The sequence below is a fragment of the Silurus aristotelis genome (genome assembly GCF_946808225.1).
Source record: "Silurus aristotelis genome assembly, chromosome: 26".
Lineage (NCBI taxonomy): Eukaryota > Metazoa > Chordata > Actinopteri > Siluriformes > Siluridae > Silurus > Silurus aristotelis.
The window spans coordinates 13,384,796-13,402,670 of NC_139599.1; the positions used below are offsets into that span (position 1 = coordinate 13,384,796).

Below are 17,875 nucleotides of genomic sequence, written 5' to 3' on the forward strand. Positions count from 1 at the left end.
ATCACAACTTTGGTGCCTAAATAAATAAATAAATAAATAAATATATTTGTTTGTGTGTGTGTTTATTTAAATTGTATTTTATTTTTACTTTTTATTTAACCAGGGTTTGAATAAAATAAACTTTTATTTTAGTGTTTCAAATCAGCCGCTTCAATTTAATTTATTTAGTTATTTTTGTATTTTATTTATTATTTTAACGCTTGTAATAAATAAATAAATAAATAGTTTCAAAAAAAAAAAAAAAAACTTTTTCTATTTTAGGGTTTCAAATCAGCCACTCCAATTTTATGTTTGTTTGTTTATTTGTTTTTGACAGTTTAAGACTCATGGGCTTATGCATATATCCGATATCAAACCTGGAGTTGGGATTGAACCTGAACAGATTTTTTTTTTATTACTTTTACATTCTGAAGTACGGCGTGTGGATCCTCATCAGCGGATCTCTAAAGCCTGTGGCATCGACTCAGAACCTCCAGCAAAGTTTTAAAGTAAAAGCCAGCAGTGTGTATTGTGGCCCATAAGCATGTGCAGTGCACCAGGACTGGTGCTCTCTGAAGTGTGTGTGTTTGTGTGTGTGTGTGCATCTTCTATATCTGTCATTCTACTGACCACAATAAAGCATGAGGTTGAAGACAGAGCTGGTCCTTGACAGCCGGAGCAGTTAAACTAGAAAACGTTACCCGCACCGCAAACGCACAACGCGTACACTGTGATGTCACGGTGTGAGGAACGACCAACTTTCCACTTCTTCTTCTCTATTTTTAGTTATTCAGACCCACAGTGAGAACTCTGCTGCCAGTAATCGAGCGTCAGGCGGCAGCAGCACAGAGAAAGCTTTCATTCATTCGCCGCCTTTCTCTCCTCGCTCATGCTCTCACCTTGAAGGCGCACGGGGTGCACGGCAAATCCGCGTCCGCGTCCACCTCGTACTCGAACACATCCTCGTCCTCCAAAACTTTGTCCAGCAAACCGAGCACTTCTTCTTCTCCCTCCTCCATTCTGTGGCCTTATCAGTCTTTCTCTCTCTCTCTTTCTCGCACACACACTCGTTGCTTTCGGTCTTTCTGCTCGTTTCAGCCCACTACTACTTGCTCGTTGAGCTCCATCGGGTCTTTCCCTTCTGCGCCTGACCCACAAGCTTCTGACTTCCTCTGTTTTCTTGCTTTTCTTCCTTCCTGCACAGTCGTTCTTCCTCTCGTCGTACTTTGCTTTTTTTTTTTTACTTTTCGGGGGGTTAAAAACAAAAGAAAAAGACCAAAAAAAAAAAGAAAATGGCAGGGAATTAACTGCTCTCTTCCTTTCTCGACTACACGAAACCACACATGTGCACACACACACCCACACACACAGGACCTCTAACACTGACGGACATTAACACGCCTGCCCATGGCTCCACCCCCTGCTTGATCTTCCTGGTATGTGTGTGTGTGTGTGTGTGTGTGTGTGTGTGGGGGGGGGGGGTTTGTTTTACCTCTACTTCCTCCCTGATGTAAATGAACACACTCTTTCTCTCTATCTGTCCAAAACAAACAAACAAACAAACACACACAGCTTGCTTTCAAACAAGACATCCAAATAGAACCTCGAACCCCCCAAACACCCCCACCCAAGTAACCACATCGTTGCAGCTTTTTTTTTTTTTGCCTTTATCACTAGCGATACGTTCCATAGTCCATTTTTACCTCCAGCTTTATACGTCCCATAAACCGCGCTGTAGAATCCTCTCCTCTGATTGGTCGACAGGGGTTGGGCCGCTTTCAATCATTTAAATCATGGATTTACATCATTACATAATGCACAGGCTTCAACTGCTCATATATGCTACCAACAAAAAAAAAACTTAAATCCAAAATAACTTTACCTCCAACAACATCACACACACACACACACACACACACACACACACACACACACACACACACACACACACACTCGTAATAAAGCTTCTAGTGTGCTGCCCGGTGCTCTTTCTCTCTGTCTGGGTTTTAAAGTGCGGTTTGCACGCTGACCACACAACACCACTTTAATATAACATTTGCCTGTTCACAAACATACGCAGAAACACATGCTAGTTAAAATGCTTTACCCACGAAACAGAAAAAAAACCTGCCATATTAGTAGTTGCGCCTGATTAGACACTGAAGTGCCTTTTGTTCCAGCACTTTCCATGAGCTCAGGCTGAGGGAAATGAGAAATAGGACTAAAGAGACAGTGTGTTGCTCAATGCTAATTCCTCTTTCCTTTTCAAACTCTGTAGCAGACCAGTGGGAGTTCCCTCGCTCAGGAACACGGTCACGTGCATTTAAACCTTTCGAAAAATGTAGAAGTAAGACTCAGATCAATGTGAAAACTGTTTTTGTTTGACCCTTATATACATACACAGTATTAGTAAAAGGTTGTGGACACCTAATCATATGGTTCCTATGTGCTTTTTTTTACATTTAGTCCCCCTTTCACTCTTATAATAACCTCCACTCTTCCAGGGAGATGTTCAACTAGATTTGGGAGTGTGCTCGTGGAGATATGTGCTCATTCAAACACAAAGTCAGGTACTGATGTAGGTGATGGAAGGAGGTCTGCGGTGAAGTCAGTCTTTCGATTTATCCCAAAGGTGTTCAATAGGTTTGAGGTCAGAGCTCTATAGCAGGCCACTCGATATCTTCCACTCCAAACCCGTGTAACAAGGGTGCTGTCATGATTAAACAGGTTTGGGTCTCCTGGATCAAATGAAGGGAAAATTTCCTGTAACCGCTTCCAAAGGCGTCCTAAACAATTGTGTGCCTCCGACTTTGTGGAAACTTTGTGAAAACAGAGTATGTTTGCTGTAATGGGTTATTGTTTTGTCTGATTTACATATATTTAAAACACAAAACAAATGCCATCTGGTTCATGGCTTCAGGGTTAAATAACTGACTAGTAGCAGGTACCAAAACAAATAAGAACGAGGCTTGTAATAAATAAATAATATCAAATGGCTACTGCAATCAACTGGATCTATTAAAAACTAGTGAATATTAGTTGTGCACTTGTGCATCTTGACCACTAGATGGCGATAAAAGTATTTAAACAGGTCATTAAAAATAGTCAGGAAAACAAACATGTAAGTCCAACTTACACAGTGTAAATCATACCTTTTATGACCGCATACTGTTCACACACACACACACCCTCCCAGTCTCTGAAGCAGAAACTCGCACCTGCACATGATCACAATGAGTCCACTGTGTGGAGAATAGAGACCCAGTGTGACTTGTGTCGACTTACTGCTTTGACATTTTCATCAAACGCTAGCGGTGGAGTTCCAAGGGAAGAGCTGCACACAAACATGCAGTGTGCACACGCCTACTTGGATCAAAAGGTGCAGGCTATTTGTTGGTACCTCAAATAATGACTACAGCAGGGGGCAGATCTTTCTTTCACAAAGGCCCACATTATGGAAGAGCCTTCCAATTAGTGTTTGGGACACAGTGTTATTGTTTAAGTCGAGGCTAAAAACATTTATTCAAAACTTTTAGTTGAAATAAATAAGTTGGAGGCCACTCTGTGCAGCTGGAGATGGTTTCTCATCAACGCCCTGGGGTTCCATGAAAATAGGCAGTGAGACACGAGCTTTAAGGATGGATTCGGATTGTACTAAATGTCAACAGTCTGCTACACTGACTCAGGACTACAGTTTGCATTTGATCACCATCACTGCACCTCAACATGGGTTATCTCTAATGAATAGACATTCGGTGCCACCCAGATGAGGACGGGTTCCCTCTTAAGTCTGGTTGCTTTTAAGGTTTCTTCGTTATGCCATCTTAGAGAGGTTTTCCTTGCTCGTTAGGGACAAATGTACACTTATAACGAACATCTTATTCATTTTTGTCACCACATTATCTGTTTAAAGCTGCTTCGAAACAATGTTCATTGTTAAAAGCGCTATGCAAATAAAAATAAATTAAACTGAACTGAACATGCACATGCAAACACAGATTCAGACACACGCCTCATTTTAAACAGGGTGAATAAAGCAGGAACTGCTCGGGAACTTCAGAAGAATGGAGTCATTTCATAGAATTGTTTCTCTATTATTAGCTTAATGTAGCAAAATCTGGCGTGGCGATCAGCTCTTATAACAACGCAATGATAACCTCCCACACAAAAAGCACAGCGTCACTGTCTCAAGTGGTCGATGACTCAGACTTCTACAGTGTCTGAGTATTAATACACATGTCTGGACGTCTGTCATTACTATAAACATCAATGAAGCTCAGCGTTTTTTTCCCTTTCCAAAATTCACCATTGTCATCAACTGGCAAACACTTACCACAGGATGAAGACCTTCAGGTGGTGTAGGGGAGACGGCGTCTCCGTCGGGCCGCACGCACAGCTGCGGGGACATGGTGGGAGACTCATCGATGAACGGCATGGTCTCCGAGCCGTCCTGGGACTTCCTGTCCTCGGCCCCGTCTCCATCATAGCCGTCTGTGTTATAGTTAAAATCTGTAGGTAAGGAGACAGAGGACATGATCAAATTATTCAATTTGTTTAACAAGCTTTTAATCACAAGATGAGACAACGTTCCGTGTTCATTTTCAAGAGAGTAATGAATTGGTTATTGACTTTTGTATAAATCGCTAGTAAATCACGACAAGGAAGTGAATCAATCCTGAGGCGTGTTCCATAACTGTGGGGGGTTTCGAAGAAAAAGCTCTGCCACCCCCCCCCCCCCCCCCCGTTATAGCCTTTCCTATTCAAGGTACCAACAAACAACCTGCACCTTTTATTTGTTGTAAGAATGGTGGATCATAATAGACCAAAATGTCAATTGCTTAAAAACTGTGTAGTAATAAAATTGAACTCATGCCACGCTTATATTACCAGATGTCCACCATATACCTAAAGGGATTCCTTCAAGTTTTTAGGACTGTTGTTGAACGACAAATGTACCTTAGGGATGAGAAATATACTGCATAGAGTTAAAACAAATACAAAATCAGGCTCTTAAAAAAAACCTGACTCGCTGCTGTCTGACTTCATTAAAATGCAAAACATTTCCACGTGCTGACAGACACAAAGACCTCGCTTGGGAAACAGTCCCTGAAGGGTGAGAGTCTGTCTCTCCCAGTGGCGTCGTCGGACTGGTTACCGTGGCGACTGGCGAGCACTAACTGGAATGCAGGACCCATAAATCATTCGAATATCAAGATGCCAAATGTGTTCGAAGACTACAGAGAAACACACAAAAAAGTCGGTAGTGTAAATAAAACTAGAATCAATTAGCTGCTTGTCAGCAAAGGGCCCTGATGAGGCTTCCGTTTTATTTCGTCGTTACAATTTTATTAGCTTAATGAAGCTGAAGCGAATCTGGTCTTGTAGATTTCCGCAAATGTTAAATTTTCTGCCTCAAGGCTGGACATTTGGTTCACCTCGAGCTGCTTTTCTGTTTGGCGTCGCTGTACAGAGTGGTGATTCGGGTTACTTTAGACAGAGCAGTCTCGCCATTTCTAATGATGCTCGGAGCCGTATCGACCCTGCGCTTTGCTTTCGTTACTGGAACGTCTGAATTATGGGAATTGTAGTCTCCCATTGTTCAAAGAGCTACATGAGGAAACGAACCTGCTGCCACAAACCTCAATGGCTTAAAGGATAATTGATCAAACTGCACGGCGAGAAGGAACTGGCAAATAATGCGATGTGGTCATGCAAACAAAACCGAAGCATTTACATATAAACAGTACAGACGAGTTATTATCATAGATGTACATGCAAGTACGAAGCACAGCGTGTACAATGTTAGCTTTCTCCCACACACAACAACAAATTCAGCAACTGATGCAACACAAAATCGTAGCAGACGACAAAACAACTTTCCTACTTCAGTGACAAAACTCTGTGTTCCTGTGTCAAGTCCTGAGGATTTTGTTAGACTGCTTCAAAGGATTTCTGTCAAAGAAAGTATACACATGTATTTGTTCTTTTCCACTCCATCGCTCTCTCTGTCTGCCTGTCTCTTTACATCTTTCTCTTGTATTTTTCTCTCTTATTTCTTTCCCTATCTATTTTCCTCTCTTTCTTTCTCTGTCTTCTTGTCTCTCAGGCTCTCTCTCTCTCTCTCTCCCTCTCTCTCACACACACACACACACACACACACACACACACACACACACACACACACACACACACACACACACACACACACATCTTACCATGTGGAGAGACTAAAGAGCGTAGGACGTACACAGCCTCAAAAAAGAAAGCCATGCGCTCTGTACTCAGATGATGAAGAACTCCTCAGGGGCATCAGATATACACATTCTTTCTCTCCCTCCCTCTTTCTCTCTCTCCTACTGTACGGTATATTTAAATCCCATTCAAATTAAACACAGCAGCTACATAGAGAAGCTCAGCAGGTACTGTGTGAGGAAGTGTTCCGAAGGTCATGTGATGCACATTCAACCAGTCAGTTAGATACGTATGCGCACACACACACACACACACACACACACACACACTCATCTGCTATGTCTCAGTATCCTTGAGCCGGAATGAAGACACATACATACACACGTGTAAAGTACACACATGTAACTGGCCCTTTTCTTCTCTGACTAGCATTTATTCTCTCTCTCTCTCTCTCTCTCTCTCTCTCTCTCTCTCTCTCTCTCTCTCTCTCTCTCTCTCTCTCTCTCTCTCTCTCTCTCTCTCTCTCTCTCTCTCTCTCTCTCTCTCTCTCTCTCTCTCTCTCTCTCACACACCCTCCTTAAAGACATGTTCTCACTCTGTGTGTGTGTGTGTGTGTGTGTGTGTGTGTGTGTGTAATATTGTATTTTTTAAACGCTATCTTTTACACTGTCACAACTCAGAAGTTCATGTACATTCTACTGTATCTGTTACAAACAAACAAACAAGTAAACAAATGCAGAAACATTCTCCTTACTCAGCATCTCTTCTGTAACATTAACAAACAGTCAATAAAGCAGCAAGGGCATGATCACAGTGTGTGTGTGTGTGTGTGTGTGTGTGTGTGTGTGTGTGTGTGTGTGTGTGTGTGTGTGTGTGTGTGTGAGTGAGTGAGAGTAAGAAAGAAAGCGGTATGGCAAGAATATATCAATACTCAAATTGTGTACTATGTAACACTATCTGAGCATTTCGCATTAATTCACCGTATGACCAAAGGTTTGTGGACAGCTGACCACAAGGTTTGCATGACTCTTTCCAACATCCCATTTCAAATCCAGTCCTCATTTGCTGTTAGATGCTTCACTGATGTAGGTGATGTCTGGAGGCCTGGGGTGCAGACAGTGTTCTAATTCATCCCATAGGTTTGAAGTAAGAGCTTTATAGTAGGCCACTCAAGATCTTCCACTCCAACGCATGTACATCATATCTCAATAAAGCAGGCTTTGTGCACAGGGGCATCGTCATGCTGGGTGCCATGGAGGTTTGGGTCTCCTAGTTCAAGTAAAGGCAAAATTTCATTCGCCCTCATCCAAAACCACCCTATACAATTGTGTGAGAATTGGGGAAGAACCACATTGGGCTGAAAAAGTCCCAATACTTTTGGCCATATAGTGGGCATTGAGACTAAAATAGGAAAAAAAAAAAATAAATTAGTAAATCATTAAAAATAAGGGTGACAAATCAAATAACTCAGTTTTTGAAAAAGGAGAAAAAAATTAAAACGTGTTATACTTCACATGATTTGATAATTAATAGGATTTTATTATTCATATTAAAATGAGATCGTTCCCTTTTTTTGGTTGTTTATTAACAAACATAAAAAGGTTTCCTATTTCCAGTGTATCCTCGTGTATACTGAACTGTGTTGCATAACATTGTCATGTGCTGACAAAGTCATCGCTGTTTCTTTAAGCGTCCATGCCATACTCCTGTCAGCTCCCATCCCTCTCACACACACACACACACACACACACACACACACTTGTCAAATGTCAATCATCCTCTTATCTCCACGGTGAGATGCGGCGCTGCCATGACAACTCGGGAGACTTTCCATGCAACGGGATGCTGCGTGACGATTCAAGTGGCCGGAGTTGCTATTTATACGCTAAACCGTGGCTTGAACCTCACGCTCGCTTCTACTCTATTCTTCTTTCACATTTTTTGCAGGTTGGCACGAATTCACTATGTGGTTATTGAGGAAACGATGTTAGAACGAGCGCAAGCGATTCGCCTCTGTGCCGGAACTACTTTCCGAGCTGCTGTATAGAAAATGAAGACACATTCGGACCAATCGGAATCGAGTGTTTAATGCAGCACGTGCAATTACTATTCTCCAGTCGTTTTGATGGACTTTAGCAAGCATTACAAATTATATTGGAAGAAAAGAGGAAAAGATTGAGGCGTGTTTTCTCAGCACGTCTCTCTCTCTCTCTCTCTCTCTCTCTCTCTCTCTCTCGGTAGTCGGCAACTCTGCACAATTAATGATGTCATCCGCCAAAGCCTTTGTGTGTCTAGGGAGGCTTGTAAAAGGCAGCCCTTTCTGGCAAACATTCTACTAAAACACACACACACACACACACACACACACACACACACACACACACACAGAGATTTCATAAGCCAAAGATCTTTAGGAGAACCATTAAACCAAGAAAATGTAATCTGAGGCGTTAATTGCTGAAATGCTACAAGACTGGAAAGGGGTGGAGTCTTAAACACTTTTGACAGAAAGGGCCGTTAGGGTAAAGGCGGCCGCTTGTTCCTGGAGGTAAGCTACACTACACTTAAGCAGCCTCGCTGAATTTGGTTGCTCTTGGTGCACGGGTGGGGTGCATGCCGAGCCAGGACGTGTATGAGTGGATCTATGAATAATCCAAAGCACTGATTAATCGAACAGTTTCACACACGGCCCTGATTAACGCCTGCAGCTGGAGTCGCTTCCTTCCCGGAACAGAAATCTTCAGTACGAGACTTGATGCTCGTGACTGCTAACTGTGTGTGCTCCAAGTTCCTCATTCAATCCAAATGGCAAGCAATTATGTCTGGGTGAACGGTTGTGTTTAAAACTGAAAGAAGTCCTGAATTGTGAGTAGAGTAATGGTGTTTGAGTATAAGGGCGTTTTGAGGAGAGTCATGTTTCGGTTTGAGGAAATTATTTTGGTTTTTACTACATAAATGTTTGAGTACAGTAATGATGTTTTGGTTTGAGTATAAAATGTTTTGAATTAAATATAGTTATGAAGCTTGGCGTGTAGTAATGTTTTGGACTGAGGATAGTTATGATGTTTTGAGTGTAGTAACAATGAGTATAGCAACAATGCTTTGAGTATAGTTATGTTTGAGAATAGTTATGATGCTTAAAATATAGCAATAATGAGTATAATAATGATGCTTTGAGTATAGTAATATTTAAATAAAGAAACTATATGAGTATAGTAATAATACTGAGTATAGTTATAATGCTGAGTATAGCAATAATGAGTATAGTAATAATGCTTGGAGTATAGTATGAGTATAGTAATGATGCTTGGAGTATAGTATGAGTAGAGTAATGATGCTTGGAGTATAGTATGAGTAGAGTAATGATGCTGAGTATAATTATAATGCTGAGTATAGCAATAATGAGTATAGTAATGATGCTTGGAGTATATTATGAGTATAGTAATGATGCTTGGAGTATAGTATGAGTATAGTAATGATGCTTGGAGTATAGTATGAGTAGAGTAATGATGCTGAGTATAATTATAATGCTGAGTATAGCAATAATAAGTATAGTAATGATGCTTGGAGTATATTATGAGTATAGTAATGATGCTTGGAGTATAGTATGAGTAGAGTAATGATGCTTGGAGTATAGTATGAGTAGAGTAATGATGCTTGGAGTATAGTATGAGTATAGTAATGATGCTTGGAGTATAGTATGAGTAGAGTAATGATGCTGAGTATAATTATAATGCTGAGTATAGCAATAATGAGTATAGTAATGATGCTTGGAGTATAGGATGAGTATAGTAATGATGCTTTGAGTATAGTAATGATGCTTTGAGTATAGTAAGATTTAAACAAAGGAATGCTATGAATATAGTAATGATTCTTTCAGTATAGTAATATTTGAGTAAAGGAATGATATGAGTGTAGTAATGATGCTTTCAGTATAGTAATATTTGAGTAAAGGAATGATGAGTATAGTGATGATTCTTTGAGGATAGTAATATTTGGGTATGGAAAAAAATACAAGTATAGTAATTTTTTTAATATAGTAATAATGATTATAATGATGCTTTAAATATAGTAATGTTTGAGTATGGTGATATTAGTACAGTAACTGTGTTTTAATGATAGTAATGATGTTTTGGTTCGAGTATAGTAATGATGTCATGGACTCATGTATTGAGTACATTAATGTTTGAGTATAGTGTTGGTGTTTTGAGTGTAGTATTTAAATTTACAATAGAGTAATGATGTTTTGAATTGAGTTTAAAAGTGAACTTTTGATGATAGTAATAATTAAGTATAGTTAAGCTTTCGGTTGACTACATTACTGTTGTTTACTATGGTGTGTTGGGCAAATGAATGATGTTATGAGCATAGTAATGATGCTTAGAGTGAAGTCCTAATGCTTGGAGTCAAGTCATATCACACATACACACAACCACTTACATATGCAACCACACACTTTCGAGTTAAAATGCAGCAAATGTGGTGTGCTTGTAGGCAGAGAGACTCCCTATGGAAAGATGGAAAGTGTGTTCATACAAGAGAGACGGACAGATGTCTGTAAAGTAAAATATCTTTCCTCAGCAGTATTTTAATAGAGAGATCCATTCTGGAAATGCATTGCTCTGTCCCTTACTGCTGCCCGAAATGAACCAGACATGAAGCTTTGATTAATGCGATTCCCTTCTGGCCTTTTGAAGTGGAAGCTCCTCTGATCCTCTCCTGGTTATGGGTGTTAGCGAGCGAGTGTGTGTGTGTGTGTGTGTGTGTGTGCGCGCATGTGTTCCGTTATGTATGAGTGTGTGTCTGAATGTATGAACTTGTAAGGTGGGTCTCATCTGTTCGTGAGCGCCACCAGGTCAACAAGGTCTCATCAGAGATGTCATCGGGGAGAGGAGGGAGCAGAAAGGAAGTGCGATCGAATGATGGGCACTAATAAGATGAAAACGACAAGAAAGAAATGAGTTGTGTGTGTGTGTGTGTGTGTGTGTGTGTGTATGTGTGTGTTTGAGAGTGAGAGCGGGAGCGAGAGAGAGAGAGAGAAAGCGGGAATTGGGCTGTTGATAAACTCGCCAGTCCCACCATCTGTGCTCTTCTTAAAGATGCGGGAAAGAACCAAAACAACAGAGAACAGAGTGGGCGCCTCACAACACCCACTCATGACAAGCACACAACACAGAAACATTAACACAAACAACAAAATGACCTGGATACCTTCAGGACTGTGGACTGATCTTTGCTAGTGCTTCACCACTCTGTGTAAGACAATCTGCTGGGTTTATAAACAAACAAATCCAAAATATTTAAGCTGGGGACCTGATGTTTCATAGAATTTTTTTTTAAGTGTGCATTTTCCTTTGCTTCTTTTTCTTGAAATACATAAATGTACCTATCTAACCAGCCAATCATGTAGCAGTAGAGCAATACAGAAAACCTTACAGGATAAGAGTTTTAAAAAAGGTTCACTTCAAATGAGGAAAAATGTCTTATGCTAGTGTTAGAAACTGCCGTAACTGTAGGGATTGGTCACACACACACACACACACACACACACACACACACACACACACACACACACACACACACACACACACACACACGTCTCTGCGGATTAGCTAGAATGGTGCATAAAACAGAAAACACAAAGGAAATAAGTAGTAATAAAGCTGGTCTGTAAACGTATTACATTGCTGGTCCAACATCTAATAGCGTGGTACGTTGACAAGAGCGCAATTCAACCAGAGTGAATATAGACTTTAAGACCAAAGCGGACGTTTCCTAGACAGATGGGTTTTTTCCCCCAAAACTGCCACCAAAAACATGGGGGTACACAATTATATAAATATAAGTAAGCCCTCGAAAAATGAGAACGAGACCGACATACATTGTACAATTTCTACTATTGATTACAATAAATAAGTTTAAGAACATTTTATATTTTCTACAAAAGTCAACTGAATACTGGAGAAGTAAAAAGCTGAGGAATAGTATCTGGCCATTAGCTTATTTATATGTGGAGGCTAAAATTCTCTGCATTGAGTGTTCAGAAGATGTTCATTTATTTCCTAGTTCGTCAGGACTATGTTGGAGTGCAAGATATAAATCATGGATTATTCATGTGCTTACTCAATAAGGTTGCTGCTTTACTGTTATTGAAGTACACAGAATGGTGCATAAAACCAAAAACATCCAGCGAGCGGCAGTTGTGTGGGAGGAAACTAGCTTAAGTTGAGGGGAAGGCTAGAGTAAATCAAATAAGCACTCTGTATAACTGTGATATGCAGAAATGAATGTAGTTCATGAACTATGGAAAAAACGATTAAATAAAATGAATTGGAAAAAAAAAAAGTTGTTCCAGTGTCTCAAAGTGTTTTTAAGTTAACTATCTTCAACTTCAAACTTTTTGAAGCTACTGATAATGGTCAGAGTTTTCTACAATGATGGACATTCAAATATTATCTTACATTTATAGATTTCATAGACTTAAAAAAAATTAATTAATAAATATTAAAAAATCTTTACAATTTGTTTTTTTGTAGTTATTATTTTACTTTATTTTACTCTCTGGTGGAAAAAAAGTAAAGGGGGGAAATCTTAGAGTTGTTAAAGTGATTTATTTCTTTGTTAGCTGGACGAAAGTAAGCTGCATGTAAATGTCTAGAGAGTCTCCAGTGTGAGAGCTTTGGAAAGGTGGCCAAAGGTTTTCTCCCACACTAATTTCTACCTCTAGGAGTCTTCCACACAGAGGAGTTTGCTATTTATTATAACAATTTTAATAAATTATACTATACTGTAAAATAACAGATCAGAATCTAAACAAAATAGATAAAAATTAAGTTCTTTAATGAAATAAATAATGTGGCTTTGGCACATTAGTGGCTGTGCTACAACATTAATCAAAAAATAAATTAATTTTGTAGCTTCACTTCTTAATGGATTTTAACTTCGGTGCAGAAGGTAAACACAGTTAAAACAAAGCTTTTTCTCATTAGGACCAGCAATAACACTTTTAATCCTGATCACAAGCTGCAGAAATAAGTAGTAATTTAGCTGGTTTTAATCGTATTACACTGCTGGTCAAAAATTCGACAGGATGGTACACATTGACAAAACTTTAGTTGAGCTAAGGGGTATTATTTGGCTATAACCTTATTTTTTAGGAGGATGATGTTGAAATTCTCTGTGCTGATCAGTAAAAAGGTGTTAATTTGTTTACTAGTTTGTCAACAATATGTTGTAGTGCTAGATTTAAAGTAAATCACAGATTTGTATGAATGTGTGCTAAAAAAAAAAAAAAAAAAAAAAAAAAAAAAGGCCATTGTTTTACTGCTATTATAGTAACTACTCGAATAGCAGATGTTTCATATATTGAAGGATATGAAACATGTTTCTCAGGTAACTATAAATGGATAAAAAGTTGCCAGCATATATTTGAATATAGTCAAAGTGATTAAAAAAACTCACAGGTAATAAAAGAACAGCCTTAGAAGTGTCAGAAAACTCAAAGGAGTGATAAGTGATGCCTCTATCAAACTGTGTGCCCACTTAACCCCAAACTGTTACCAAGGCAACAATGCTGCACGACCGACACGGCTCAATTAGCCCACGGAAACAGCACGATAATGTCTATTAAACCTACTGGACTAGGATTCTATGTTGAGCTGTAATAACAGACAAGTCAAACCTCAATTAGCGATCCTTCACTCTTCCGAGTGTGTATCAATTTACGACTTGACATGACGTGCAAATTTGCACAAGCTCGTTACCCGACGCTATCGTAATCGTCAATAAGGAATGTAATTACAAAACCAGCACAGACGCGATGGGTCGCAATAAAGAACGGACGGTTTCGTAAGATCTTGATGCTCCCATGCTTGCTTTTATTGTCATCCCGTTGAACAGCGAGATGAGTAAAAAAAACTGGCGTATTGAAAGCTTTTCATTAGCCGGATTTAATTAGGCTAATTAAACAAATGGCAGGCAGTCAACAGGAATGCCAGTTTGATGAGTTAAGTGAAGTGGGCCAGCCTTGAGGGGGCAAATAATTGAACTGATACGCATGATGGATTGAGGTGTGCATTAACGCTAAAGCGGTGAAGACTGGCATGGCAAACGACCTAAGGACAATCGTTTAGACATTGTGATGCTTGTAGCCTCTTGTTTTCAAGCCACATATGTAAAGCATAATACATGTTTAACAAGAACTGTAACATAATTCAAATCATTTATACCCATTTCTGTTTATTAGATAAAAAAAAGGGTTTCGAGAACCGCTGGTCACATGACCTCGTCCAAATTCAAAAACATACCATTAATTTTAACCAAACAATGACTAGAAGGACAGAGCGAGATAAAAATTAACACACACACAAATGAATTAACAAGCTACGACTGCAGATTAAGACCTTCCTGTGAGGAGGAGATAAATACGGTTCCACAAAGCAATTGGCTGATGTTAAGAAAACATCAAAGGAATTATGACCTTCTTGGGAGGGATGAGCTATAAATAAAAACTGGCCAGAAGCTTTGTTTGTTCGTTTCTTTCAGGTTGATGTCCATGGCACAAACTGACGAGTCGATTTGAGGTGCACTTAAAACATTCCAAGGACTGCGTTGTCCTCAATCATGTCTTGCTGATGTCTGCATTAGATACCAGGCTTCATATCGACAGATAAATTGGGCCAGAATAAAAAAAAAAAAAAGGCTCTGGACCAATATAGCAGTGACATTACTGATAATATATACACAAGTCGATATTGCGTTGGACAGAAATATCATTCTTCCTAGTGTAAAAATGAAGCTAAAGAGTTTCAGACTGGTGCAAAACAGAAATGACTAATCCCTTATATTATTAGGAACATTAATGTATTTGCAATGCTAAGCTGATTAGCCTACAGCGTGACAGATTACTGTATTTCACCTTCTCTCCTTATCTATGTCTTTCAGTGTGAAAAGCTGAAAACCAGCCGGTAATGTAATTTAAATCAATGGGAGGTTCAAGGTTGGATTTTACATGCACACATTTCTTTTTTTTTTTTCTATCTGCTGTCAGAGAAAAAAAACTTCCCACTGAGTCACACTGAATACATTAGTATTATATAACATTTTAACACTGTCTCATTCTGTGTCTGAATCATCAGCTGGCGATGGAGGTGCCAGTGGTGACGTTGTTGGTTCGCTCTGATCAATTTCACTGGGAAGTTAAAGGTGATTTTCTGACATTTTAAAGCAAATCTCACAATAAATATTTATTTGTTCTACATATTGAATCTAAGCAATTCATACACCACACACACACACACACACACTTACGACACATAAGCTGTATTGATTTAAATACTGTTTTCCTCAGAAAGATCACAGTGAAGAGACTAAGATCTCACATCAAAACCTTTTTAAATGGTACCTAAAATGTACCATTGCTCATTCATGCACCAAAAAGAAGCCATTTGTCAACCTGAGAGAAGAGGGGGAAAAGTACAGTTAAAAAAAGTACAGTTACTGATCAAAAAAGGTACAGTTCCTCAATTAGAGACTCAAAAAGGTACAGGTTCCTAAATCCGAGTCTCAGAAGTTACAACTCCTCGATCCGAGACTCAAAATGTACAGGTTCCTCAATCCAGGACTCAAAAGTTACAGGTTCCTCAATCCGAGTCTCAGAAGTTACAGGTTCCTTAATCCGAGTCTCAGAAGTTACAGGTTCCTCAATCAGAAACCCAAAAGGTACAGTTCCTGGATCAGGGAATAAGAACAGACAAATACCATTCCAGAAATATAGGTTTCCAAGGCCAAAATGTACAATTCTTCATTGGGACACAAAAAAAAAAGTTATTTGGCCAAAATAATACCATTCCTCAAGAAAAGATTTATATATATATATTAATTACAAAAAAACCCACAAATTTACTCAGGCATAAAAGAGGATGGGGGCTGAAATAACACTCTCCTTACCCACAAAGTACTGACACTCACTCAAAATATACTGTTCCTCAAACCGGCTCTCATGCCGCCGGTGCTTTCTGCCCTAATTTATTTCAGAGTGCCTGCTTCTTTGGCATCTTCTAGATTTATAGCTATGATTGACTCGATAAAAAAGAAAACTGATAAAGAAAAAAGAAAGAAAAATGGGACAGAGCTGTTTTGAACTGTTTCCAATGACAGAAGAGCTTCACTCAGGCTCTTGCTACTGGATCCCAGTTTATATGCCACACCTCTCCTCTCCCTCCATCCTTTTATCCATCCCTCCATCTCTTCTACTCCACTGGGCTGAAAACATAATCACCGTCCGACTTCCTGATAAAATGCAAACAGCGAGAGCTGCTATTGTTTGGTTACTGGCTGGCTGGGTCTGTGATTGGGCGAGTGCCTGAGTGAGGACCTCGGTCACAAGTCAAAGGAGGGTAGGGCAGGACACACACACACACACACACACACACTACAGTCCAAATGAGCCCCAGCAGACAAAAGGACCCTCAAAGAGCAACCTGAAGCAGCAGCCTTAAAAACGCTTTCCTCACACACACACACACGTCTAATTCTTTCTAATGATTAACTACACTTGACATCATGAACTTCACTAGCTTCCACCCTAGATGATAACTGCCAATCTAAGGTCATGTGACAGGAAGCAGTGATCATCGTGGAAACTTTACAGATTTTAACACCCGCAACTTGACATAACTTTGGTTGTTTAACTCACGATCAGGTTGTGGAGAGCAGAACAATAGAGAAATTGCTACATGGGCGGGTGCACAAACAAATACACACAAACCATAAAACGCTCAAACTCTCCCTCAGTGCTCACGCATGCACTCGCTGAACCCCCTTGGATAAATCTTTTCAAAGCTTCGTCTGTTACGTAAACGCCATCAACCACCTCTGCACTTGTCCTTTCTTCCCACTCTCCCTCTCTCTCTCTCTATCTCTCTCTCTGATGATTTGCCGTTCACACGTTTGTTTGTTTTTGTGTTTTGTTCTGTTTCTGCTTAAACGAAGGTGTACACCCAGGTGTACCCGTTTCTATAGTTACAGAAAGGAGAGAAAGGAGGCGGCGAGCGAGAAACAAAATGCCAGTGGGAACGAGGTGTATATTATGTCTGCCCACACACACACAAACACACACACACGCACGCTCGCTTAAGATTCTGGTGAATGTTTGATGCAAACGCATTACATCATGGAGAAGGTGTACGAGCACAATGAGGAAAAAATATAATAATCAAACTACATGTGGCTAAGCCCCGCCCACTTCCACTTGTTTTAATGAACACCACAACCGACCAATCACAGAGCTTAATTCAGAGACAGGCGTAAAAACGTCTTATATTATATATATATATATATATATATATATATATATATATATATATATATATATATATATATATATATATATATATATATATATATATATACACACACAAACACACACACACACACAGTACAGACCAAAAGTTTGGACACACCTTCTCATTCACAGAGTTTTCTTTATTTTCATGACTATGAAAATTGTAGATTCACACTGAAGGCATCAAAACTATGAATTAACACACGTGGAATTATATATGGAATTATATACATAACAAAAAAGTGTGAAACAACTGAAAATGTCATATTGTAGGTTCTTCAAAGTAGCCACCTTTTGCTTTGATTACTGCTTTGCACACTCTTGATGCCTACTTTGAAGAACCTACAATATGACATATTT

At 39.4% G+C, this 17,875-nt stretch overlaps 1 protein-coding gene across 4 annotated transcripts in view; it reads right to left on the minus strand.

Annotated features, from left to right (window-relative positions):
- Nucleotides 1–17,875, minus strand: part of abr (ABR activator of RhoGEF and GTPase) — a 124,662-nt gene that overhangs the window by 71,907 nt on the left and 34,880 nt on the right. For 2 of the 4 annotated variants that reach the window (XM_083531763.1, XM_083531764.1), the window contains exon 2: nt 4,313–4,488. In XM_083531763.1, coding sequence (XP_083387889.1) covers nt 4,313–4,488 — 176 coding nt within the window. Of the gene's footprint in view, nt 1–878; nt 1,366–4,312; nt 4,489–6,194; nt 6,324–17,875 lie in introns of those variants that run through there. The other 2 variants (XM_083531765.1, XM_083531766.1) reach the window with 2 other exon arrangements.